The 27,261-nt window shown below is 30.8% G+C and overlaps 2 protein-coding genes across 2 annotated transcripts; both read left to right on the top strand.

Moving 5' to 3' along the window:
* Nucleotides 1-8,932: 8,932 nt before the first annotated feature.
* LOC134702404 (uncharacterized) lies at nucleotides 8,933-13,317 on the top strand. The gene is made up of 3 exons (XM_063563306.1): nucleotides 8,933-8,999; nucleotides 11,079-11,114; nucleotides 12,050-13,317. The coding sequence occupies exons 1-3, from the start codon at nucleotides 8,981-8,983 to the stop codon at nucleotides 13,315-13,317; spliced, it is 1,323 nt and encodes a 440-aa protein (XP_063419376.1). The 5' UTR covers nucleotides 8,933-8,980.
* Nucleotides 13,318-15,378: 2,061 nt separating this feature from the next.
* On the top strand, nucleotides 15,379-22,528 carry LOC134702412 (uncharacterized). Its single transcript, XM_063563315.1, has 7 exons — nucleotides 15,379-15,494; nucleotides 16,015-16,091; nucleotides 16,708-16,779; nucleotides 18,113-18,209; nucleotides 20,280-20,377; nucleotides 21,453-21,518; nucleotides 22,163-22,528. The coding sequence occupies exons 1-7, from the start codon at nucleotides 15,401-15,403 to the stop codon at nucleotides 22,289-22,291; spliced, it is 633 nt and encodes a 210-aa protein (XP_063419385.1). The 5' UTR covers nucleotides 15,379-15,400; the 3' UTR covers nucleotides 22,292-22,528.
* The last annotated feature ends 4,733 nt before the right edge of the window (nucleotides 22,529-27,261 follow it).

The raw sequence follows: 27,261 nt of genomic DNA, 5'->3' as shown, positions 1-27,261 counted from the left end.
CCCCTAGTTTTTGGTGGGGTTCGTGTTGTTTGTTCTTTAGTTTTCTATGTTGTTCCATGTGTACTATTGTTTGTCTGTTTGTTCTTTTCATTTTTATCCAAGACGTTGTCAGTTTATTTTCGATTTATAAGTTTGACTGTAACTCTGGTATCTTTCGTTTCTTTTTTCTAACATGAGCAGAAAACCAGCTTCCATGCGTTGAGGTGGATCTTTCTGTATATTTTCGGGCTTTATGAGATCAACCCAGTTTTCGGTGAGGTTCGCGTTGCTGTTGTACCCCTATTTGTGACTTTTTACCTATTCTGTATGTTTGTTTTGTTCACAAATCGTTGTCAATATAATAGAGTTTAATGCAACTTTTATACAAGTGAAAGGTTAAGCACTTCAACACACATTTTAATCCGTTTTCTACATACGAAAATGACTGTACCTAGTCAGAAATATGACAGTTGTGATCCATTCGTTTGATGTGTTTGAGCTTTTGAATTTGCCATTTGATTAGGGACCGTTTTTGATTTCCCTCGGAGCTTGGTACTTCTGGATTTTACCTCTCGATAGCTTCTTCCCCTCTTTGTGAATTTTAACAGTGGTGATAAAAATCTAGGAGTCAATGTCTCCAAGCTACCAAAAAATATTTACTCAACATTAAACAAAATGATGTACCATCCAGTTTAGACATTTGAGATAAACCCATTCAAAACATCTGAAAACGAACTCTCTCAAGAAGCTTCATTATACATTATAAACAACAGAAAAATAAGAAATAAATACATCCTACTCAAGCATACATGAAAATGTAAAAATGAGAATTTTATCAATGCTAAATATAAGGTGAATATTGAAAATTACGAGGGAAATTTAAAAGGAAAGTCCCCAATCAAATGGCAAAATGAAAATAATAAAATACATCAAACGAATGGATTAATGTCATATTCCGGACTTGGTACAGGAAATTTCTAATTAAAAAATGGTGTTTTAAACCTGTCTGGCTAAATCCCTTACTAGTAAACATATTTGATCAATTTACCCTAGTTGTCTCATAATATGGTAAAAACCTGTATCAGCCTTTCCTAGCTATTTTAAAAAAAAATCAAATATCTTAAAAATTAAAAAACAGTTCCATCAATTATTTTCGCTTACTTGATTCCTTAAGGTTTATGACCCCTTCTGTAGACATTTTTGTACGAACTTTTCAAACATCAATTGTATCAAAACTACAGACATAATGAATAAAAGAGACACGCCATATTGTACATAAACTAGGGGGAAATATGATGGAAAGCATTAAAATTTACTGTTTCCTTGCATTTAAAAGAAAAAGAGTACTTTGTGTCAAATAAACCAAACATTTTATAGAAAATCAACAGTTTTTAATACAGAGATATTTGTTATAAAATTTGAAACATAGATTTCCCACCTGCTTTTCTATGATATGCTAGTGTTTATTTTTTACAAACAGTTCTAACCAACTAGTAAATTCAAAAATACCTCGTGCTGAGTCACTAAGGTCGAGCGCACCCTAAAAGGTGTACTTGATTTGGTCCATATTTTTATTTGTTTTAACCAATAACTACATTAATAAACTTGTTTTAAGGAAAACCAATGCTAGCACTGCATGCAATAATCCAATATCTGTCAGTCATCAAATTGCAAAATATGATAGTACAAGGACAAAGGCTGTGGATTTTCTATAAAATTTCCATATGTTTAGCATTGAATTAATTCAAGGGTACATTATCCTTTACAAATTCTTTCTGATTCATTGTTTCAATTTTTAATCCAGATTTTTTTGTTTAATTTACCTGACACTACATACACCTGTTAATTTTATGTACGGTCCTTGACAGGTGAAAAAATGTAACAATTGCATGGACTTTTAGATGAATGAAACGGAAAACAAATGACTGTATTTTTAGTTCAATAATATATTTTTTATTCTAAAAAAGGTATGCTGCTGAAAAATTTAACAAATACGCAGCGTAAACAAACGATATTTTGCAATGCATATATTATGGTTAGAATCACTAGAGAAGTTATCATATCAGCAGGATAAAACGAACTGATGTTTATGTAAAACGCCATTAAACACAAAATATGCAAAAGTTATGTTAATTCTAATTCCAGATAAAATGACTACGTAATAGTTAAAAAATATTATCTAACTTTTGCTCTTCATTCTTTTGTTAATTTTTGTAATTTAAAACTCCGTAATTTAAATGCACATTTTGTAGGTTATAAATATATCATATCAATAGAAGGAAAGGACTATATAAATTTTCAACAGGCCTTGAAATAAAAATTATGGCAAAAGTATGCTAATTATCATCCTAGATAAATTGACTCTGTAATATCTGACTGTGCAAACACCAATGAATTATCTAATACTTAGTTATTAATATTTGTTTATTTACAATTTTAAATGCACTTTTTATGAATGATCAATTTACAATATTAATGAATAACAGCACGATAAAATGATCTTATGAATAAGTATTAAATAGGACATTACAACACAGTTTTCATTCCAGTTAAAATGACTATGTAATACCTAATAGTGCAAACTGTTATGAAATGACGATTTCACGGATGATAGCGGATACATGTCAATTTTCGATACTACAATCCCATGCCCCTTTCCTCAGATGCATCAGACGAAAATGACTTATTATTGGGTTTGTCTTTTTACATGAGCAACATGTTAGGTTCCAGATGTTTAGAATAAGTTGGTTCTGCTTACCCTTTCTGAGCACTTGAGATACTACCCATTGTTGGCGGGTTTGTGTTGCTAAGTTTTTAATTTTGTTATGTTGTGTTTTGAGGACTGGTATTTTAGTGTTGGTCTTTTTTTTTCCCTTTTTTGTGGTGGACTTATTAGCTTATTTTTGAATTATCCATTTAAATAACCATTTTATATCTTCTCCCTCTATTGTTAAGCTTAACAGTGGTTATACAACCTAAAAGTCAATTTATGTCAGCTACAAGAAATATGTGCCATCTAGTAAGACATTTTAAAAATATCTAATTAAAAGATCTGAAAATTAAATAATCAGAGCAAATCCTCGTTAGTGTTAAATTTTATCTGCTTGGCGTATCAACGATATATTCAGAAGATATTGAACAGACTAGCGTAAAAACAACTTCAAATGGTACCTACAAAAATATGCACATTTTTGAAAAGACAAAAAGCAGAATGTTTGGACAAACACCAAATCAGACGAAAAGCATCGGATAATTTTATAAAAGATGTCAAGTTAAAATTTAAAAGATAAAATAATGCCACGTTATCATATCATGATAAAAAAAAACACTGCAATATCAAACATACTGACATTCATTCATGTGTAAAAACAATGTTCTTCAAAATCCAAATTAAATGTTCCAGTTAATCAAAGTTAAATAATTAAAATATCTTTTTAAATAACGAACTTTCATTACATGTTATAAACAACATAGTAATACAAATAATTAAAAAAGAATTCTATCAAATCATTTACAGTGCACTGAAGTTGAAATACATGAACAAAGAAGCAGACATTTAAAAACATATATCTCTAAATGAAACTATATAAAGCTAACATCTTATTAAATAATATTGATTTATTTTCTGATTTTACAACTCGTTAATCCACTTTTATTAAGATTTCATCAATTTTCACTTGGGTGAATCCATTTCTAAAAATGCATAAAATAACTTATACCCATTTTAAGAAACGTCATCACTATATCGCATGTTAATCTAGTGTATTGGTCGGTGTAATAAACACTCTCTTACAGTTTACTTTTAATATTTCTAAACTCTTCATATAACATGACCGTTCACTAAAAAGGCGCTAGCATATAGGTTATATTATAATAATATAATAAAAAAAAACGATTAGCTAAATAAAAATTAGAAGTTTGACACAGTTATTTTTACTTACTTGTCAAAACTATAATAATCACATTTTATACCGATGGTCATTACCGTGTTATTACAAGTGAATGACAATATGTCGACTTAGAAAAATAAATTCTAAAAATTTCTTAATGAACTGTTACAGAAGAAGTCACTTGATAGTAACATAGTTTATCTAAGTTATCTTGTGGGTATGGTGTATTGAAGTCATGCTACAATATTGGAGATCTAGAGCTTCATAAAAACATCGTAGACATATCGGAATGCCCAAGACCTCGGTATCACTATACGCAGCCATAAAAAGGCTAGCTTTTCACTCTCAAACAAAAGGTGTAAATGAAATGGATCTTGCACAACCAAGACTTGCAAATGCAAAAAAGCTATGATACCGTGTGTTAGTTAATGTTTCTTCAAACCTACATGCAAGAATCTAATTAGCGATAAAAACTAACTATGGCATCAATATCTAATTTTTACGTAGTATTTGAATTTACATTGTCCTGAAACCATTCCATTGTTTTTTAAGATAAAGTGTTTGTATTATTGAAACTTTTTTAATGTAACTTAAAAAAATAGTCCAAATATTCATATGGTCCAGTCCGTTAATAACCAAACGAGGAGTATACTCATATGGTCCGACCATACGCGTACGGTTGGACCATACGCGTATTGTCGGACCATATGAGTATAACATATGGTCATGACTATACGCATATGGTCCAAATACTCATATGACTCAGAACAGATACACAGTTTGATAATAAAACAATGTCATGCTAATCACAAGCTAAGTTAATACATAACTCCGAGAAAACTTCAGAACGGAAAGTCGCTAAGCAAATGACAAAATCAGAAGCCCAAACAAATAGATAACAATATTCAAATTTCTTAATAGGTAGGGGCATTTTCCTACGTAGAAAAGGGTTTATAAAACCTTGCATTATAGCTTTCACTTGTATGACAGTAGCATCAAATTCCATGATATTGACAACGATGTGTGAACAAAAACAAACAAACATAATAGGTAAAAATGCCACTAGTATGAATATTTATCAATTTGTCGTAGTTTTGAAAATATAGGGTTTAAGATTCAAGATTAAAAGTTTTATTTATAGTCTATATTCAATAAACTACATAAACACAAGCTTTTCAAATCGACTAAATAACATAATACCATACACACGGCAAAAGTCTGAGTCTATCTTATCCCGCGTTTCTTAAACAATCGAAAAGAAAATAAAACAAAATACCAGTTCAATCAATAATTTTAGCTTACTTTGTTCCATATCTAATGATTTTTATGATTTATAATTTCAATTTTCAATCCAGATAATGTTTAATTTACCTGACACAACATTTATCCCTTAATTTAATAAACGGTCCTGAACTGGTTAACTGTATTCTTAGAAATTAAAGTTTAACTTCAATAGATATAAGGTTTTTTTAAACAAATATCTGTTGCTGATAAATTGAACGAAATTGCATTAACAAACGATGTGTTGCTTTGCAGATATGAAGGTTGGAATGACCACGCAATTTATTGTAACAGCAGGATAAAACGAAATTGTATTTATTTTTATACGCCATTACGTAAACAATATGCAAAAATAATTCTAATTCCAGATAATAAGACTACATAATAGCTAAAAGTGCAAACATCAAAACATTATCTAATACTTTGGTTGTTCATTTTTTTTTTGTAATTAAAAACTCTGTAATTTTAATGCACATTTTATAGGTTATAAATTTATCATATCAGCTGAATGAAAGGACCATATAATTTTTAACAGGCCATTGAAATAAGAAAATGCAAAAGTATGCTAATTTTCATTCTAGATAAATTGACTCTGTAATACCTGACTGTGCGAACACCAATGAATTATCTAATACTTTATTATTGATATTTGTTCTTTACAACTCTGTAATTTTAAATGCACATTTTCTGAATGATGGATTTATGATATCAGCGCGATTAAAGGAACATGTATATAATTATTAAATAGGGTATAAAAACATATGCGAAAATTATGTTAATTCTCGTTCCATATAAAATTACTATATGATACCTAAAAGTGCAAATATAAATGCATTATTTAGTACGTCCGTGCTCATGTTAGTTATTTCACAAATGCATAATGTTATCAATTTAATTTTTTTTTACTTCTCATTTATGTTGTTCTTATCAAATGGAAATTGTGCATTATAAACATGATAAAGAAGAGAAGAAAAAAAAACAGAAAATAAAAATTATCTTTTTCATTATAAATATGTAGTTAATATGTTAAAGAAGTGTCTGCAGATGGAGTACATTTCTCCTACTTTTTGATATTTTAGCAATGTCAAAGGCGTATATTTCCTATTTTGATTTCCTGAATGGAGGATTACATAACGAGTTGTTATAGACTACCCATTCCACAGATAATTGAGGAAATGGTAAAATTGTCGTAACTGCAATCACATTGAGGTTATCTCCCGATTGATTTGATATTCTCGTGCTTGCATTTCCTATCATGATTTTCTTGAAAGAGAGTTGTTTTACAAGGAATTTATTAAACCAAGAGTTGCAAATGGTGAAGTTGAAATCTCCCGATCGTAAATTAAACGGACGCCATCACGAGTTGGTTGAACGTTATGGAATAACCGTTTCACAAATGATATCGTTCCTTACGTCGTAACTGCAATCCCCTTGCCTTTCATGAATGTGATCTACCGGATTTGTTATCACATTAGCAACACGACGGGTGTGACATTAAGAGCAGGATCTGCCTACCCTTTCCGGAACACTCTAAGATCACCCCTAGTTTTTGATGGGGTAATTGTTGCATATTCTTTAGTTGTCTATGTTGCGTCATGTGTACTATTGTTTGTCTGTTTGTCTTTTTCATTTTTAGCCATGGCGTTGTCATTTTATTTTCAATTTATGAGTTTGACTGTCACTCTGGTATCTTTCGTTTCTTTTTTTCTAACATGAGCAGAAAACCAGGTTCCATGCGTTGAGGTGGATCTTTCTTTATCTTTCCGGGCTATATGAGATCAACCCAGTTTTCGGTGAGGTTCCCGTTGCTGTTGTACCCCTATTTGTGACATTTTACCTATTCTGTATGTTTGTTTTGTTCACAAATCGTTGTCAATATAATAGAGTTTAATGCAACTTTTATACAAGTGAAAGGTTAAGCACTTCAACACAAATTTTAATCCGTTTTCTACATACGAAAATGACTGTACCTAGTCAGAAATATGACAGTTTTGATCCATTCGTTTGATGTGTTTGAGCTTTTGATTTTGCCATTTGATTAGGGATCGTTTTTGATTTCCCTCGGAGCTTGGTACTTTTGTGATTTTACCTCTCGATAGCTTCTTCCCCTCTTTGTGAATTTTAACAGTGGTGATAAAAATCTAGGAGTCAATGTCTCCAAGCTACCAAAAAATATTTACTCAACATTAAACAAAATGATGTACCATCCAGTTTAGACATTTAAGATAAACCCATTCAAAACATCTGAAAACGAACTCTCTCAAGAAGCTTCATTATACATTATAAACAACAGAAAAATAAGAAATAAATACATCCTGCGCCAGGTACTCAGGTTCAATTACATGAAGAGTCTAGCAGACATGATTTTAAAACATAAAATTTGAATAACAGTAAGTAAAGCTAACATCTGTCACTATTTTGGCAGTGTTTAACATTTTATTTTAAATTATACACATTTTTTATTATTTTACACTTCAATAATTCTCTTATATTAAAATTTCAAAAATTTTACACTTGGATAAATTCATTTCTAAAAATAATTTAAATGCCTAATAACCATTTTTAGAAATGTCATCACTATTGAGTGTGATGGTAAACCTTTTCTTTTCATTATTTAATGAAACCATTTTGTCTTGATTTAAGACTGAGGGTATTAAAAAGACTGAAAAATCATCAACAAAATCCATTAGAAAAAAGTAAAATCACAAAAAATACTGAATTCTTAGAAAAATTGGGGAAGTCCCTTATCAAATGGCCAAATTAAAAGCTCAAACACATCAAACGAATGGTCGAAAACTGTCATATTCCTGACTTGGTATAGCCATTTACTTAAGTAGAAACATAATACAAGAGAGCGGCGAACTATACTTGAGGGACATTCAAACTCGTTGATCAAAAACAAACTGACAACGCCATAATTAAAGAAGAAATGAAAGACATATATAATATAGAAAACTACAGATTGAGCAACACAAACCCTACCTAAACTGCAAAGGCTTATATATATAAGAGGTAGATGACCATTCTTACAGGGAGTGTTTACAACAAAACACCCCAACGCCATATGTAAACCAAAATTACGTCATTTACGAATACTCAGAAACTCAGAACTTTCAATTAGTCGATTCAGCACCAAATCAAGAACTAATATTCTTGTTTGACCAAGAACTCTATTATCGTTTCGGAGATTCGTGTGTTTAAAGCTAATTGGTGGAACTCATGATTCGGAAGTATCTTACTTTGTATCGTAGTATCTGAGCAAGTAGAGCAAACTCCGTTCGAGACTGTACACTGGGAGAACTTTTTACTAGATAAAATCACTTACAAAAGTTTTTATAAGGAGGAAAACGTTCTATACAATAAAAAACAATTTTTCCCTAAATATGTTCAACCTTCGCACGTGTAATACAAAGAAGATTAAAGACATTGGTATATATCTCAAGCAGACAGCACCTATATGTTTAGATCGTATTTTATGCTGATAATGGGATAGTTCTGTTTCAAGATTACCCTTATAGATAATTAGGACCGGTTAAGATAAATACATTTAATTTCGATCTTTTACTTCAACTTGAACGATTGTATTATTTCAAGACTAGTTCGGGTTTTAATTTTTTTTTTTTTTTTTTTTTCATTTTTGGTTCACAATACCTGTTTTTATTTAAGATGATATTCAGTCTTAAGATCTACAAAGTGTTTATATGACATATAATTATTTTGACATCTATTCTATATGAATTGTTGAACTTTACACACATATATACGAATTATTGATAAGAATAGTTTAAGTTAGTCACACACATATTGAATGTTCTTAGTCATTGTTGAAAATGATGTTTGTTTTGCACTGTAAGTAATCTTTTTAAATGAAAATAAGAAGCAGGCGGTTTATGCTTAACCGTGGTTTAATTTAAGTTATTAGTTTAAAGTTATATATTTAATGTAATGTAAAACATAAAAAACTTGTTTCACATTAAATAAGGATTATTTCAACGAACATTCTCTAACAAATGTAAAATTCAAATAAAATAATATAAAAAGTTATATAAAAAAAAAAGGATTATTTCAACAACAATTTTCGTTGTCGTTTTTCAGCAAAGCTTTTGGTTTGATGGAAAGTTTTCCTATGTTTATTCCAAAATTTTCGTATTTTATTGTTATTCTTACTACTGACAGATAAGTCAAAAACCAGTAAATAAATAATTCTCTGTTTATTTGGATATTGATTATGATATTGGACTTTCGATAAAAAGTCAGCATTTTACAAAATGAATCGAACACATTATGTTCTCGTACCACAGTCGACTACGAGAACTATCTTTCTTTTATTTAGAGGAAAACAATACAAAATGTATCAAATTCACGAGTTTGATAGATATATCTTCTTTTTTTTAGTTATTTACATATTGAAGCCCCATTGAAAATTATTGAATATCATTGCGTTTTATATTTTGGATTTTCTGGGTGTATATTAACTTCGCATCTTGTTTAAATGTAACTTTACCTAACACAATTTTTGAGGAATACGATTCCGACCTTCAAATGAAATCATCAAATTGACTGTTATGTGCCAAAAAAAGAAAATCGGTTATTATTTTACTTTATTGGCTCACTCAAATGTTAGATATTTTTCAAGGTTTTTGGTCACGTTGATAACTTTTTGAAAGACTGGACACGCATGATTTGGGAAGTTTCTCAGATTGTCAAGAATATGACATTACTATAAATATACAAATTATATGCATCACGAAACGTTTTAAAAAAAAACGTCAGCCGATTAGAACCTTTCATACTTTTGTTTCATTGATAAAGATACCACTTAGTGGTATAGTGTCCTGTTTGATGGTTAATCTATGTAATAAAAGTAAAATTACAAATATAATGAACTTCGAGAAAAATTCAAAATGGAAAGTCCCGAATCAGATGTCAAAATCAAATGATAAAACACATCAAACGAATGGACAACAACTGTCATATTCCTGAAATTCTCTCGTGTAGAAAGTGGTGAATTAAACCTGATTTTATGGCGATAAACCTCTCACTTATATTGACAACGGTGCATAAAAAAAATATCACAAATAGGGGTACAAAAAACTACTCGGACCCCATCGAAAGCTAGGGATGATTTCAGGTGCTACGGAAGGGGAACCATATCCCGTTCTAAACACTTGTGTTAAATAAATGCAAATTAAACCGTTTTAAAGAATACGATTGTATTTTAAAGGCAATTCAGATGATTTATCAATAAGTATTCCTATTCAAATCAAGTTGAAAAATGTAGTTCCATCATAAATATTAGATAACGATAAAAACCATGGTCAATTGGGTAGGGAGAATTGACAGTTTTTTTTTCATAAATCACTTGAGAATACAACAAAAAATTCATCATCCGAACTCTTGTTAAAAATTCAAATACATATATGTCAGTTTTGACATAGTTTTTATATCTCTTATATTGACTTAACGCAAAACTCAGCCTTTTAAAATTTACAATTTATCAATATATATAATAAACCAATTCACATTTTTGTTTTTATATGCTTGAAAAGAGCAAAACAAATAAATTTGATTACTTTAGTGCTATTGTTATTATGTATTTTCAGTGAACTATTTGAATTCCTTGACAGAGTCGCTATAAAGATTATAGTCATATAGATACCCTTTTATGATTGTATGTTATTTTGATATTTATTTTTTCTTATCCTTGTTAATTTTCTGTATCCATTTGTGTGTCAGATGTATAAAACTGCACTCTTTCTTTATGCGTGTCTAAAAATGTTGTATATTGTATGTTGAGTGATTATGATTTTTTTTTTTAGTTCGATCGTCACTGATGATTCTTTTGTAGACGAAACGCGCGTCTGGCGTATACACTTATTTAAGTCCTGGTATCTTTGATGAGTTTTTGATATGCATTCTTTATTGCAGTGCTATGTTTCGTATGTTATGTTGGTGCAGCCAATGGTAAGTTGCTTTGTTCTGACAAAAACTGTTGTGCATCACCTATCATCTTGAAACAGCCAATCTTCCCGTATAGTTGTTTTATGAACAAAAATGATTTTATATACGTCTTAATTATAGAACATTCATTCCGAATTATTGCACAACTAAACATTAATATTTGATATGAAAACACGTTTCTACGACACATGTTACATTATTGGCCTTCATGGTTAGAATTTGATGAATAAAACAACCGTAAGTAAACATAAAACGAGTGACAATAGAATGTCTTAATTGAATGACCCACGCAGAATCATCTCTAACTACGCTGAGTTGGACCATTTGGTCTGTTGTTATCTAAAAGGCACGAAATAGTTGGTATTTATCCACACACAAGCTGTATGTTGAAGTAGGGGATATGTTGGTGCTTCATGTGCTTATATCGTACGGACCTAACCAACAAATTAAACATCAGTTTCATATGTTAGCAATTGTATTGTTTTCATTGGCATCTACAGATGACTCAATTGGTTTACATACTTCCAATTATTGTCCCATACGAGCTGGCTGAAAGAATTAATTTTAGAATTTAATGATATGTTTTACGGTTTTGTATAATTTGTATAACTTAACGAAGGAAATAAAGAAAAAGGGACTCTTATATGACTTAGAAGCATGGTTTTATTCACTAGTATTTTCATTTAAGTTTCAGTTTTCTTAAATACGTGTATAAACATGTATACATGTATGTTGAATATTAAAATCTAAGTATTCAATAAAGTCATGTTTTGTATGGTATGTTTTGTTTCGAAGCAATAATCAAACTGTAATACTATGCTGTCTTAATTATAGCAATTTGAATAGCACGTTGTATACAATATGAATTTGGGAATTCAACTGTCTTTAGTTAAAGTCATTACATTAGCATATTTTATGACTGCTTGTATATATTTCAGATAATCGTGTATATGATAACCCAGCACCATGGATGGACTTTTATTTAGGATTTTTAGACAACAACGGCCCAAATGGTTATGTCCAATTAAATATAGTCGCAAACGATTCCGGATCATGTAACATAAATATTCCATTTTTCAATATCAGCGAATCAATAGCAATTAATGACAGTAGTAAAAATATTTACAATATCAGCAAAGATATTGAAATGAATATCACTGGAATAGAAAGGAAAGGTGTCAAAGTTAGCTGTGATATCGATGTGTCAATATATGCAATGAATTACTACATGGCATATTCTGAAGGGTACCTGGCGATACCATACAACAGTTTAGGACGAAGATACATCGCAGCCACGTATAGTAATATTAACTTCACAATAATAATGCTTAATAACGTAAGTGTTGGGGTAATATGCACAGAAGACAACACCACAGTAACGTTGTTTCTGAAAATTAAAAATGGTGTTCTGTATTTTGGTGGACATGCGTATCAATCGAATGATTCTCTAACTGTCAATCTGAATGCCTATGAAACATTTTATTTTTCAAATACACATGATCTCAGTGGTACAATTATTACATCAACCAAACCAGTTGCGGTCGTTTCTGGTGGCGATATCAGCATAAACAGATCATCCCAATATACAGACTACACTACAGAAATGATTCTCCCTAGTGAACAGCTTGGGAAAGACTTTGTTGTTCCATTGTTATACGATTCTTTTTGTCTTTACAGAGTACTAGCCGATGACGACGCAACTGTAACCATTCAAAACGCAACAAGTAGAAATACTAAAACGCTTGTGAAAGGGGAGTTTCTGGAAATTTCAAACTTTACTGCATCAACCGTTGAGTCTTCTACAGGAGTTCTTGTGCAGTTATATTGTGCCAAACTTTACAGCACGTGTAATCATGCCATGACTACAATCCCAAGTATTCAACATTTTAAAACTAGTTATCAATTTGCCGTAGTTTCGAACTATCCACTTGACAGGTTTCCGCCAGATAACTTTTTTATCACAATTATAATCACAGCAGACGACAAACATGATCTGATTTTAGACGGGAAAACAGGAATCATGTTTAATGAAAAATCAAAAATTAAATTGGCTGGAAAGAAATACTCTATCCTTTCGCATGAATTAGTTGTTGGAATTCATGAAATGCATCATGCCGATAGCGTTCCATTCGGACTTATCGTGTATGGACGAAATCCATTAGATGGTTATGCTTACCCTGCAGGACTTAAACTGAATCCACAATAAAAGTCTTGGAAAGAAAGTTTTCAGTATTAACAAAAAGTAAAATTAGCTCCATCACAATTATTCTTTGACTCGTAAAGTAGACTTTAGGAGCCTGAATCACCTTATATTTGCATTTCCTTAACATGTTATTTCTTTTATTTGGTTAGTTATGTCGTTGTGGAATCAAAATTATCAGACTTGTTATAATTCTAACAGAATGCGACGACTGAATAAGTAAAACTATCCAGACATAACCCATCATGATAAATTAACACCTTGCAGTAGATGTTAAACACAGTAACAAGACTGAACCTTCAGATTTTCAGATTGTCGTTTTCACAATACTGTTCACCCTTTTATCGATTGTAACATCAACTGCATTTGTGCCTGCATGATCAACATAAGGAGAAGGAACTGTCTATCCTTTCGAAAAACCTGCGTTCACCTTCAATTTTATATGGAGTTTTTACTGCTAAATCTTTCGTTTTCTTTAAATTGATTTGCGGACTGGTTTGTCTTATTGTCGTCTTTTCGTGAGGTTTTGTTTGCAATGACCCTCCTCCTACAAATTTAGAAATTAACCACCAATTTATCCTCGAATTGAAAGTTCATATGCACTACAACTGTTTTAAATATCAAATATAGGGCATGCGGCATCTTTTCAACGTTTGTACTTTATAACTATTTTGATATGAGCTTCACTGATGAGTCTTATGAAGGCGAAACGAAAGTCTCGCGTACTAAATTATAATCATGTAATATTTGATAACTATTTACACCACTGGGTCGATCCCACTGCTGGTGGACGGTTAGTCCTCGAGGGTATCACTAGCCCAGTAGTCATCACCGCGGTGTTGACTTGAGTTATCATTGATGTACATAATTATGTAAATGAACTGGTCATAGATACCAGGATTGGAACATCATATTAACTCCAGACGTGCGTTTCGTCTACAAAAAGACTCATCTTTGACGCTCGAATAACAAAATGTTAAAAAGGCCAAACAAAGTACGAAGTTGGAGAGCATTGAATTTCTTGATGTTGGGATATGTTGTTGGCAGATCTTTGATTTTTCTGTTTCATTCATTTATGGATGATGTAGATATTGACATATTTTGCATGAACGCCTGTCTATTGTTGTCCACTAGATTTCTTTTGTTGTTACGGTACTGTATCATTGATATAAATCCCATATCTCTTTTAACTTAATAACGATACAAAGCTACGTCCCATATTTGACTAAGTGGTATATTAAAATATAAAAAATGAAAATATCATGATTATATTTACAGTTGATTACAAAGTGCAATATCTTATCACAAATGTTTATTTATTTTTATGGAATTTATTAAATAAATCTTAGAATTGATGAAATATATATTTCTCAAATTCAAATTGCGTAAATAAAATATAGATGCATTGGGAAATCTATTAAGTCCTACCAGTGATAACAATAATAACACTAAATGAACCTGTTTCAGTGGTTATCGTTCGTTGATGTGGTTCTTCAATGTTTCTAGATTCTCGTTTTCTTATCTAGGTTAAAACTGTGGGTTGCCTGTTTGAATTGCTTTTTTCGGGTAATTTGGAAACCATGTATGCCTTGCTGGGCGGTGGGTGTCGAGGCTCCGTGTTGAAGGCCATACGTTGACTTGTAGCTATTTTTTTATTTTCACATGCTGTGACTTGCATTGGGAGTTGTTTCATTGGCATTCATGCAACACTTTTTTATTTTCTATAAACATGATAAACTTATTACTGTGTGATTTATTAGAGCAATTAATCTGTATAACAAAAAATGATTTATTTACAAAGTAAAAACATGAGATAACTGCGTTTATTTACTACGCATAAACTTGTGGTGATCCAAAGGAAACATGGGAAGGTCAGACACAATCTTTTCCTGATCATAATCAGAAATAACATTAACATTAGAAGTACCTGCCTGTCAATCCAGAACACCCAATGATGTTACTACAAACTGCATGTAAGTTATAAAAATAAGTTTTTACCAAATTCAAATACATGTGAATTTTAAATGTGCCACTAATGTTGGTTATAGACGATAGGTGTATGAAACAATTTGTAAGAATATCTTTGATTATGGCATATATTCTTTTTGGTAAATGCATTGATAGTTTTTGGATTATTTTTTTTTTAGATCTTCTTTCAGTGATGCAAGTACAAACAATTTTAGGTAAGTCACATGCACATTTTTTGTAAGACTCGTATGATCAAACGATACATTGACTATATCATGTGGTCTAATATTTCATAGTGAACATCCATATATATTACTGTAGATTAATTATGACCTTTTCTAAATTTGCCAAAATCATTATAATTTACTTACGTTATTTCAATTTTTTTTTCTTCAAATATTTGTTTATGATTCAGAACAGTAAATGAACAAATTCTATCGATATGATTAAATTGTTCATTATTTTACGCATGTATTTATAAGTTTGTGAATATACTAGTACCTATCCGGATTGTACTTTAACAAGGAAATGTCGTTTGTGAATTCGTGACAATAGTTATAATAATGTTTAATTTTCATAGTACACACGTACGGTACAATGGTTTTGTTTAGTTTCAGATTTTGATTAAAATTCGATTTTTGTAGGTTGATGTAAAAGCCTTTTCATGATATCTTGGTCGTAAATATTTTACGAATACTTAAACTTTATAAATTTATAACATTTTAATTTTTATAGGATTGACATGTTTTGCATGTAGTGGACTTCATGATCCGTGGTATTGCAATAAAGTTGAACAGTGTTCACAAGGACAGGTTAGAAAGATATTTTTGATCGAGTAGAATATGTCATAGTTCTGATTTAGATATAGGAAGATGTGGTGTAGTGCCAATGAGACCATTCTCTATTATATTTATTATAAGCTAAAATTTTAGCTAACTTATGTTAGAGCAAATAGTCATATTGGTCGATCTCGGTGTGTCCAACGTTTTTCTAAATTAACACTTCAGATAAAAACAAATCTAGGAAAAACTATCGAACATTGCTTGTTCAAAACACGCGGAAATCATAATGTGATTCGTGATAATTATCAAAGGATTATAATATAATATGCAAGACGCACGTTTCGTCTACATAAAACTCATCAGTGACGTTAACATCAAGATAGTTATTAAGCCAAAGACATGTGTTGAAACAGTTCCTTGACCCATAATGGTTTACTTTAATAAATTTTTACTTTGATTGGGAGTTGTCACATTGGTACTTATACCACATCTTCCTATATCAAAGAACAAAGTTGAAGAGCATTCCATATCGATAAATGTTCCAAGAAAAATATCTTATAAGTATGACCACTTGGTTCGAGTATACAAATGAAACTTCGCACTCAATTGCCAACAACGTATGTTTTAGTTTTAATTTTTTTTCTAGACGTGTGGTATGACAGAGTTTGTGACCAAGTCGGGAGAGTCTAACGTATATCTTGGATGTGTTAACAGCACGGTTAGCATTAATAAATTTATGAAATTAATACAAAATACAGATAAGTGCGAAATAGCGATCACAATATCTTCACATCACAATAAAAAGATTAAAATGAGTAAACAGAAAAACCAAACAGACTATCATCAACACCGTTTACTCTGCAACGACAACTGACAATACACGGTACAGATTGACTTATTACATGTATATACATTAAAGGAGATAAGTAAAAAGTACCCTCAAATTTGTTTATAGTACTTAGTCTATCTAATTATAAATATCAATTCTCTATATGGAAATAAAACAAGTGTTTGGTAATTGAACCGAAAAACCCAGCACTACATATATTTCAACGAAAGATTCAGACCCTGGTGGATAAACGCAGTTGCCACGAAATGGTCAGTATTTTCTGCTGTACTGGTGGTATTCGCTTTATTACTCACATTAAAATACATTTAGAACTTATATCAACATGATCATGAGCGTAGGCAAATGTGTAAGCATATCTTGCCTTTCATTGGGTTTGGCCACTCACATTTATTTTAAAGAAAGGCAAATATGTTGCCGATCTTTCTTTCTTTTGAGTTATACCGATTAACATAAGTTTCCGTATTATGCGTTTGGTAAGGGACTTCGTTACATCCGAACCTTCCCCTTGATATTCCAATGGAATAAATGAAAACAACACGTTATTTAATTCGTGCATCCGAAGAGCTTTTATAGACTTAACCTTCATCAGGAACGCTTAAAGCTCAAAATCTTAATTACTTTATAATTTCTGAATTTATAAACGGACAATTTTAGAAAGGTTTGTTATAAATCATGTCAGTATCGAATTTATAAATGTTGGAACGAGCTTCCCAATTACAGTATGAAAATCAATAGGGTAAAAAATGATATTTAAGGAATGACTATAATATTTTTTCTGTCTATGAAGAAATAACATAAAAAATGTGGTGCACACTAAATAATTATGTCATTTTGGACGGACTGACAAAATATTACAGTTATTTCTTATAATTTAATTCTAAGGTCCATCTTAAAAGGGTGTAAATCATGGAAAAAAATCATGACGTCATGGTCACATGACAAAATTGTATCTATGATATTATATTCAAAACGACGTCCAGCCAATCAGAAGACGCGTTACATCCAAAAAAAATTATATATAAATATATACTTATAAATGAAAAAAAAAAAGATTCTAAAGTTAAAATATGCTGAATTCAAAAACAAAATTGTTCGGAACTCGTTTCCTTTTACAGGTAACATCTTCCTCATACTATTTTGAAAGCTTATACAATTTGCGGTAAGTAATTGACACGAAGGTAAACATTTCTGTTTTATTCAGGATTGTCAAAGCAGACAACGCAGATCTGATATCCACTCGTATTGTCATAGCTGTTGTACTACAGATGTCTGCAATAAAAATGGATGTGGCCATAATGGTATATGAATGAGTATAACAATTAGAAATGTTTAAATAGTTTTTTTTATTTTTGTCCCGGTTGATTTTTTTTCGAACAAATCCTTAATGTAACTATTCTTTACTTTGTCTTTCGTCTCATATTATAGGTAAATTTGGTCATTGTATGCATTGTAAATCTTAGTTTAAAGACAGTCTTTTTTAATTGTCATTGTGTGTTAAATGCAAAGGTTTACTACCACTGGGTCGATGCCTCTGCTGGTGGACTATTTGTCCCCGAGAGTATCACCACCCCAGTAGCCAGTACTTCGGTACTGGCACGAAAATACGGATTTTTTGTGTTATTAAAATTTGCTGTTACAAAATGATAGAAATTATTATAAATTAAGGAATGTATCTCCCTCATGCAAAGCTTTGATTCCTTTCACGGATTTGGCTATACTTTTGTTTGGGCCTTTTGGATTATAGCTCTTCATCTTTATATAAGCTTTGGATTTCAAATAGTTTGACCACGAGCATCACTGAAGAGACATGTCGAAATGCGCATCTGGTGCAAGAAAATTGGTACCATTAATTTTATTATATAATTAAGTCTTTTGTAGACGAAACGCGCGTCTGGCGTACATGCTAAATTTGGTCCTTGTATCTGTGATGAGTTTATTTACTTGTCTAGACCTTACTATAGTAAAATCGGTAAAATGTGATAAGATTCCTAGTATAATATTAATATAATAATAATAATAATAATGAAAATTTATAGAGCGCCCTATATAAAAAATAAAAATTACTCTAAGGCGCTGTACATTAAGCATAATAATAAAATATAACATTTTATACTGTTGGAGCATCGAACGAACTTTTCGGTTTATCGTCATAAAATAGGATGATAAAATAAATGAAATTTGAAAACATCATATGAATTTATAGACGTGCTTTAGTACGTATTGAGCTAAAAGGGAAAGACACAGAATAGCATTATCCACTTTTATCTACTGTACATGAGAGAGGGTGAACCTTAGATTATTTGTGATGTTTAGAAATATATGTCATTAATCATATCGGCGCTTCCTGTCGATGTTTTGACTACTGTACTGTGTCGACATGAAATATCAACGATATGGTCATATTTATAAATCAACTGTTAACAAAACCAGAAGGATTTTCTGACACATGGATAGATCACATTAGCTGTATTACTGGGTTATTTTGGTTGTTTTTTTTCCTGTTTTAAATGCTCCTTAATTTCGTCCTTTATATGTCGTTTTTCGCTTTTTAGTTCGAGCATCACTGATAGGGTTTTTTTTAATGTTAAACGAGCGTATTACGTATATAACTTTAATTATGGTATATATATAATGCTGCAAATGATGAAGAAACCAATGAAGTATAGTCAGCTATAAAACAAAAAATGTAAGACGAAAGATAAACATGATAAATGAGCGTCACTGGTGTCTTATGTAGACGAAACGCACTTCTGGCATACTAAATTGAAATCCAGGTACCTAGATTTATTTGTAACTATTTACACCACTGGGTCGATGCCACTGCTGGTGAACGTTTCTCCCCCGAGGGTATCACCAGCCCAATAGTCAGCACTTCGGTGTTGGCATTAATATCAACAATGTGGTCATTTTGTAAATTTCCTGTTTACAAAACTTAGATTTTTTTTTCGAAAAACTAAGGACTTTTAAATCCCAGGCAAATATTACCTTAGCAGTATTTGGCGCAATCTTTTGGAATTTGGAGCGTCACTGATAAGTCTTATGTAGATGAAACGCGCGTCTGGCGTCCTAAATCAAAATCCTTGTACCTTTGATAACTATGGCCTTATTAATACTTAAAATAAATACGGCACAGCCAAACCATCGACAGTTACTGTATTTTAGGCTCCTCGTTTTGGACAAGCACATGTTAAACTTATATTCAAGCTTTACTAATTTTTCTTGACCATGAAAGCGCTGTTATAGTCATGTACGAATTATAATCACCTGTGATTGTTCATACTTGTGTAGAACTTCATCAATGCTTCTTTGGATCGTCTTTCTGGAAACGCTTATTTTAAATGTTAGAACATATTATTTGTACCCTTTAGGGATACCAATAAATCAAGTTGGTCCAATATGCTACCAGTGTACAGCTATACCAAACCATGCAGATTGTAAAACGGTGACATTGTGTCAGGCGAATGAGGTAATGATTTAACACAGGTTCTATTGATGGGCAAGCTAGTATTCTCAAGAGATTAAGTTGTAAAAAGTTAAATAATTGAGGCAGATATTAATCATATCTAGCTTAAATATTTCATGACAGGGGCTTAAACTTATCTTAGATAAAAATTGTTTTCAAAATTTATCTTATAAATACACAAAAGAGAAAAAACAATGTCAATAACACTTATATATTGAAGGGAGCACACAAAAGAAAATATGCGTCGCTTCCTAGACAGTTTCTGACAATACACCTTATGAGTCCCAAAACAATAGATAAAACATTTTCATTCAATTGAATCCTTCGTATTTTGCGTAGTTTGTTGGCAAATTTCATGATTTCGTAGACAATTTTGAAACTAAGCATGTTACTTAATAAGTAGTTGTCTTATGCAATTGTGTGTTTTACGTAATCTGACAGTTATAAATGTTAAGAAAAAGAAGAAGACTTTTAAAGTTAATTGTATCTGAAAGTCTAATAATGCAGACAGGTGCGATGTACAGCGATACTATACTATCTTATATAATGCGAAAATTTCTGTGTCTCGACTGCTGTACGTATGACAAAAGTAAAATCTCAAAAATACTGAACTCCGAGGAAAATTCAAAACGGAAAGTCCGGAATTAAATGGCAAAATAAAATGCCCAAACACATTAAACGAATGGTTAACAAATTTTTAATTCCTGACTTGGTACAGGCATTTTCTTATGTAGAAAATCGTGGATTGAACCTGGTTTTATAGATCTCTCACTTGTATGACAGTCGCATCAAATTCCATTATATTGTCAACGATGCGTGAACAAACCCGACACATCGATTTAAATGCGAAATAGATATATAATTGTTAATAGAATTCAGAAAAATCACATATAGGATTAAAAGTTACGTTATAGGGTTTTGCTCATTCTTGAAGGCCGTACGGTGACCAATAGTTGTCAATTTCTGTGTCATTTTGGCTCTTATGGAGAGTTGTCTCATTGGCAATCCTACCACATCTTTTTTATACTGTACGATGATATAAACTTTTCATTAAAATCATAATATGTTTGTTTTATAGATTTGCTTTATTTATTCGTTTGGTGGTGATATAAAGATGTACATGAGTGGCTGTAGAACACGAATTGTAAGTTATTTATATCAAACTTATAATTCTGTAATTATGTATGTGTTTTACTTCATTTTAAAAATTTTGTGATCTTGAATTGAAAAAACGTTAAGACATTTAATTTTACAAAAATAATATTTACAGTTCCAAAAAGCTAAGGTTCTTTTGAGTTACATATGATATCATTTGTTACTTATCAAACTATTTTCATTAATAGAGTGCGGTATTAAAGCTAAAAAAAATAGGACAAGGAAACCTAACTGAAATTAATTTACATAACCAAACACCTTCAATTAAAAGAGGAATATAACAACCAATCATGTTTCTCTTACCACAAAATGCATCCAAGAACATATATGTAAAAGTAAAAGACAAAAATGCAAGCAGCCGAGGAAAATTCAAAACGGTAAATCCCTAATCAAATGGCAAAATCAAAATATGAAACACATCAAATGAATGAATAACAACTTTCATTTTCCTGACTGAGACAGGCATTGTCCAAATGGTAGATTAAACCTGGTTTTATAGCTAGTTAAATTTCTCACTTGTATGCTTGAAACTAAAAGCAAAAATACGTCTAGAACATCATTATTATGCTGCGACATTAAGTACCAATAAGACAATTCGTATGATCAATGTTTGTATCAATTATTATGTTTCAGTCTTGTCAAAAGTATAGCGGATTTAACAACATAATTGGGAGACGTCGTAAGGAGACACGAAGAGAACAAGGATGTAACCAATGCTGTGATAACAACCTGTGCAATTTGAATTGTACAGATTACAAATAAACAATCTTCCGGCTTTTGTTTTGCTTATTTTAGATTGTTTTCTTAAATTGTGTGAGTGTTGTTGTTTTTGTGGAGGGGGAGGGGTTCTCGTTCTTTTCAGCAACAGATGGAGTATCTTCATAGCATTTACGACACATTGTTAGTGACATAAAATGTTCGAAACGTAATGTAGCGGAAGCTAAGTTTTTTGTAAACATATGACAAATCTTCCAAAATAGAATACGATTAAAAGCTCTTTATTATTACAATTTTACTATCAATAACGACTTCCGATAATAAATATTAAAACCTTTTTGTTTTGGTGTTTTCAAGGTAGATTACTTAGACGGTTGTTGTACCCAAATTTTTGACATTTTTACCTATTATGTCTGTTTGTTTTGTTCACACATTGTTATCAATATAATGGAATTGTATGCGCCTGCCAGAAGTTTAGCTAGCTATAAAACCCAGTTTTACTTCACCATTTTCTACATTAGGGAATTCATATACCGATTCAGGAATACGACAGTTATTTTTGTCTTAATGACTTTTTGTGTTCAGATACTAGTGACATGACATTGTACTTATACATCCCGTTATTATGTTATTATTCTACGATAAGTGTTGTGTTCTTGTCTTTCATTTTTACTTATATGTTTTCTCTATTTGCCCCTATGGTGTTTCTATGCTCTGTTTTAGAAGAAATTCACAATAAGCATATAGACAAGTGGCAAGAAGAACATGGCAAACTTTTAAAATCGTATAATAAAAATCCGACGAAAGAGATTGTTAAATTTGATATACGCCTTTTTGTGCTTCCTTGCTAAACATTGGTTCGTTTTATAATGATTAAGGTAGATGATTGGTATACCGCCAACTAGGATTGTACATTCACAGTACAAAATCGGTCTAGTTATTTGCCTTCAAATTTGGAGACACATTTGAAATTTATTGGTAAGACCATTTATTTAGGTTAAGAAAACTTGGTGATTTATTGTATTTTACAAAATATTTAAACAAAAATCACATTCTGTGTTTGAGAATATTTTTTTTTTATATAAGCCATTTAAGGGGAACTAATTCTTTTATTGACACCATTTTTCCTTTTTATTTTCTTAAAACATTTTATAAAACCTATCTTCTCAAAATTTATTTTAATATTCTATCTCATACATTTTTTTCTATGCATACAAATGTGATATTTCATAAACAATCTTACCTTTTGCTTCATGTTTTTTTTAATTTACCTATTATGTATGATTGTTTTGTTTACGCGTCGTTGTCATTATAAAGTAATTTAATGCAACTCTCATACAGGTTACATGTTTAGCCAGCTATAAATCCAGGTTCAATCCACACTTTACTACATGATACAATGCCGCCTTTATCAAGTCCGGAATATGACATTTTTCTTTATATATGTTTTGTCTATATGCCTTTTTGTGCATCTTTGTTGCATATTTGTTTGTGTTTGATAGCGTTTAAGTTTATAACACAATGTTGTATGATGTAGGCTTTTTTTTTCTTTTTACATTTTAACCTGTTATGCATGTTTGTTGTCAATCTAATGGAATTTGATGCAACTCTCATACAATTGAGAGACTTGGTTAGCAATCAATCCAGGTTTTAATCCTCAATTTTCTACATAAGAAAATGTATTGTCCAAGTCAGGAATATAACAGTTGTTATCAAAGTGTCAAGCTTTTGATTGTGCCATTTTAATAGGACCTTTCCTTTTTGAATATTCTTTGGAGTTCAGTATTTTGTGATTTTACTCTTCTTTTATTCGTTTGATGTATTTGATCTTTCGATTTTAACAATGGACTGGACTTTTTCTTTTTAATTTTCTCTGGAGTTTGGTTTTTTGTTATGTTACATTTTAGTCTGTATGCTTTAACAATTAAAATATTACACAATGAATACCTTAAGTGAAGCAGGCACTGATTGCCCTTCCGGAGCAGCCGAGTTCTCAAGTATTGTAATTTCATTATCTTTAACTCTCAAAGTTTTACTTGACAATATTTTTATTTTCTTGTTTTTTCAATTGTGTTGTATCTTTCGTCGGTTATAAAACTATAAACTCCACTTGGGCGTTTTTGTATATCAAATCAAAACAAAGGCTTTTGTTTATTATTTCATACTCATAGTTATAAGATTTCCTAAACAAAAATATCAATTTAGGAAATAACTTCAAGTATCATTTAATGAAAATAATAACATGTTTTTGAAACATATAAGCGTAATAAGCATAATACTTACATATAGAAATTGTTCTTCATATAGAAGAATATAGGTTAGAGTCTCTGATTGACATATAAAGAAGGACGAAAGATACCAGGGACAGGCAAACTCATTAAGGTGATTTTTTATAAAGATGATGACTAAGCATGTGCGAAAACTCTTCGCCGCCAAATATTTTTAACAAATATTTAATACGTAGACATTCTGCTCTCGGTACAAAAAGCTTTACAGAATTTGTATAAACCAATGTGTGCAAAGTCTGAATTCAATTCAAAGTAAACCACACAATATGATTCAAAACTAAATGTACGCTTTACGTTCGTTCTTTCCTTCTTTTCTTCAAATAATCGTCTTTATATCATGTGTCTAACAGGCGTGGTTGATAGGTCGCATTATTCTGCCTTTATGGCAAGGAAATTCAGGTTACTAAGTATATCATCACAAATCAATTTACTGACTGTATTTTAAAAGTAGTTTCTAAAATTACAAAACAATAGTTGTAAAAGTTATAGCAAGACAACTTTATTAATTAGTATAGCGCCTCAGATGAACGCTGGTATGTGATGAGTCAGGAATTCAATAGATAATGTAGCATTGATTTCAAGTTCTGTGTGACAGATCAAGTGAAAATAAACACTTTTCAATTACAAACACTCTTTAGTAATATTAATTTCAGTACTACTTTAACTATTGCATTGTAATGTGTTTTATCTACTTATGGACCACTGTGTAAAGTTATGTGTACATTGTTCTGTCAATTTATAAAAGTGACACAAATTTCATAGACTTAATTCAAGATAGATAAAGAAAAATTATATTATAAATATTGTTTTTGAAATCTCTTACTGGAATGATAGCAATACAGTTATGTAAGTTGACATTATTTTCCTTCTACTGTCGTTTCTTATATTAAATGAAATCAAAGCCTATGAAAACATATTGTTCCAAATGAAAGAAAAGCCAAATATCGAATGTTTGTAGTTTAGAATTGCAAGCAATAATAAATCAGTAACCGAAAACTTCCAATGGTATTAAAACTCATTAACTCATTGTGTTTTTAAGCGGTAAACTTGATTTTTCTTGCCTACTTCTACTTATTTCTTAGACGTGCTGCTTTAAGAATATTAAGTATAAGACGGAGATCATAATTTCTATGGAACTTGGGACTTGTAGTTGTCATTTTTGTTATCTTTCTCTTTAAGAATTTAACAGACCCTAAACAAAGACAAATGATTGAATCAATTAGCAATATGCATAACATGATAAACAATCAAGTTCACAATATACCGTACATATATATCATATCTGAATTATAATCAGCATTTTATTCAAGTAGTCACTGTTTTGAATAATCAGACTAAAAGAATGACACAATTTAATGATATAGATTAAACATATATAGGATTGTTTTCATCAGATATTAAAAAAAAAAGAATGAATAAATACTTTTTTCTCTTCGAGCAATTGTTACAGAGAACAATCTACAAACTTATAAAGCATATGGGAATTATATAAACATGTATGAAGTAATACTAAGAAGTAATAGCTCAAAAATACCAAATTCCGAGGAAAACTCTTTCATTGCCAGATAGTGAATTCGTTTTTTTTTTAAATTTAATTCTTATTTCTTTATTTTTTGTAGTGTGCGTTTTGACAGTTTATTTCAAAGGAATAGTTGGTACGTTAAATTAAGATGAAATTCAAAATTTTATTTCTTGCAGTTTGGCTTCAATTCTGTATTACATTATAAGCTTATTACATTTGAAAACTATTTTATAACTTTTAAAAAGGTATTCATATCTATGTATTGCTATTTCCAAAAAAGTAAATCTCTGCTAATCATGTTTATAAAGAGTTATTTCAATTTTCGGAAATTGAGTAATCTCTATGTTACAATGATTCAGAACTTACATATCTAATATCATTATTCAAATAAATACCTTTTACTTGCAGGTTTAACATGCTTCAGTTGTAACGATATTACACATCCGCGATTTTGTGATTATGTAGAGACCTGTGAGGATTGGGAGGTAAATTATGTCTATCTTAAAAGAGGGGAGATTGATACCAGCGTGACAGTGCAACCCATAGATCGCAAATAAACTAACAACACCATGGCTAAATAAGAAAAGACAAACAGACAAATAATAGTACATAAGACACAACATAGAAAACTACATCTAAGCAACATGAATTTCATCAAATACTTGGAGTGGTCTCTGGTGCTAAGGAAGTGTAAGTAGATCCTGCTTCACATGTGTCACCCGTTATTACAAACCCGGGAACTAGTCTAATTCCGTTAGTCAAATTACCTGAAAAGGGAAAGGGATTGTTAAAGTTCAAAATAATGATAATCTCTTTTATTTATCAACTCTTATTGTTAGATTTTTTTTTTGCAAGGTAAACGACAGTCTACCTTTTTATCGGTTTACTTACAGAAACGAAAAAGAAGTTTATTCAATGTCTATTTACATAGTACAGCCATTGAGTTTCAAATTTAGATTCAATGCCTTCAATCTATCAATGTAAAGTGTTAACAAAATGGCTACCAGTTTCTAATACAGTTTTTATCATAAATAAAAAAAAACATCTTCACAAGAAAACCTTAGTTAAATAAACTATTTTACAGTGTCAAAAAACAACTGAAAATTTTCGTTGATTAGTTTTATTGTTCTTCAATGCAGTAACATATTTTGTTTTAGTATTGTAGCGTAACAAAGTACTTGAAGACATCGGGCGAGGTCACTTAC

The sequence above is a fragment of the Mytilus trossulus genome, unplaced genomic scaffold (assembly GCF_036588685.1).
Source record: "Mytilus trossulus isolate FHL-02 unplaced genomic scaffold, PNRI_Mtr1.1.1.hap1 h1tg000457l__unscaffolded, whole genome shotgun sequence".
Lineage (NCBI taxonomy): Eukaryota > Metazoa > Mollusca > Bivalvia > Mytilida > Mytilidae > Mytilus > Mytilus trossulus.
Note: the sequence above shows the minus strand (reverse complement) of the source record. Positions and strands in the feature narration are given on the sequence as shown.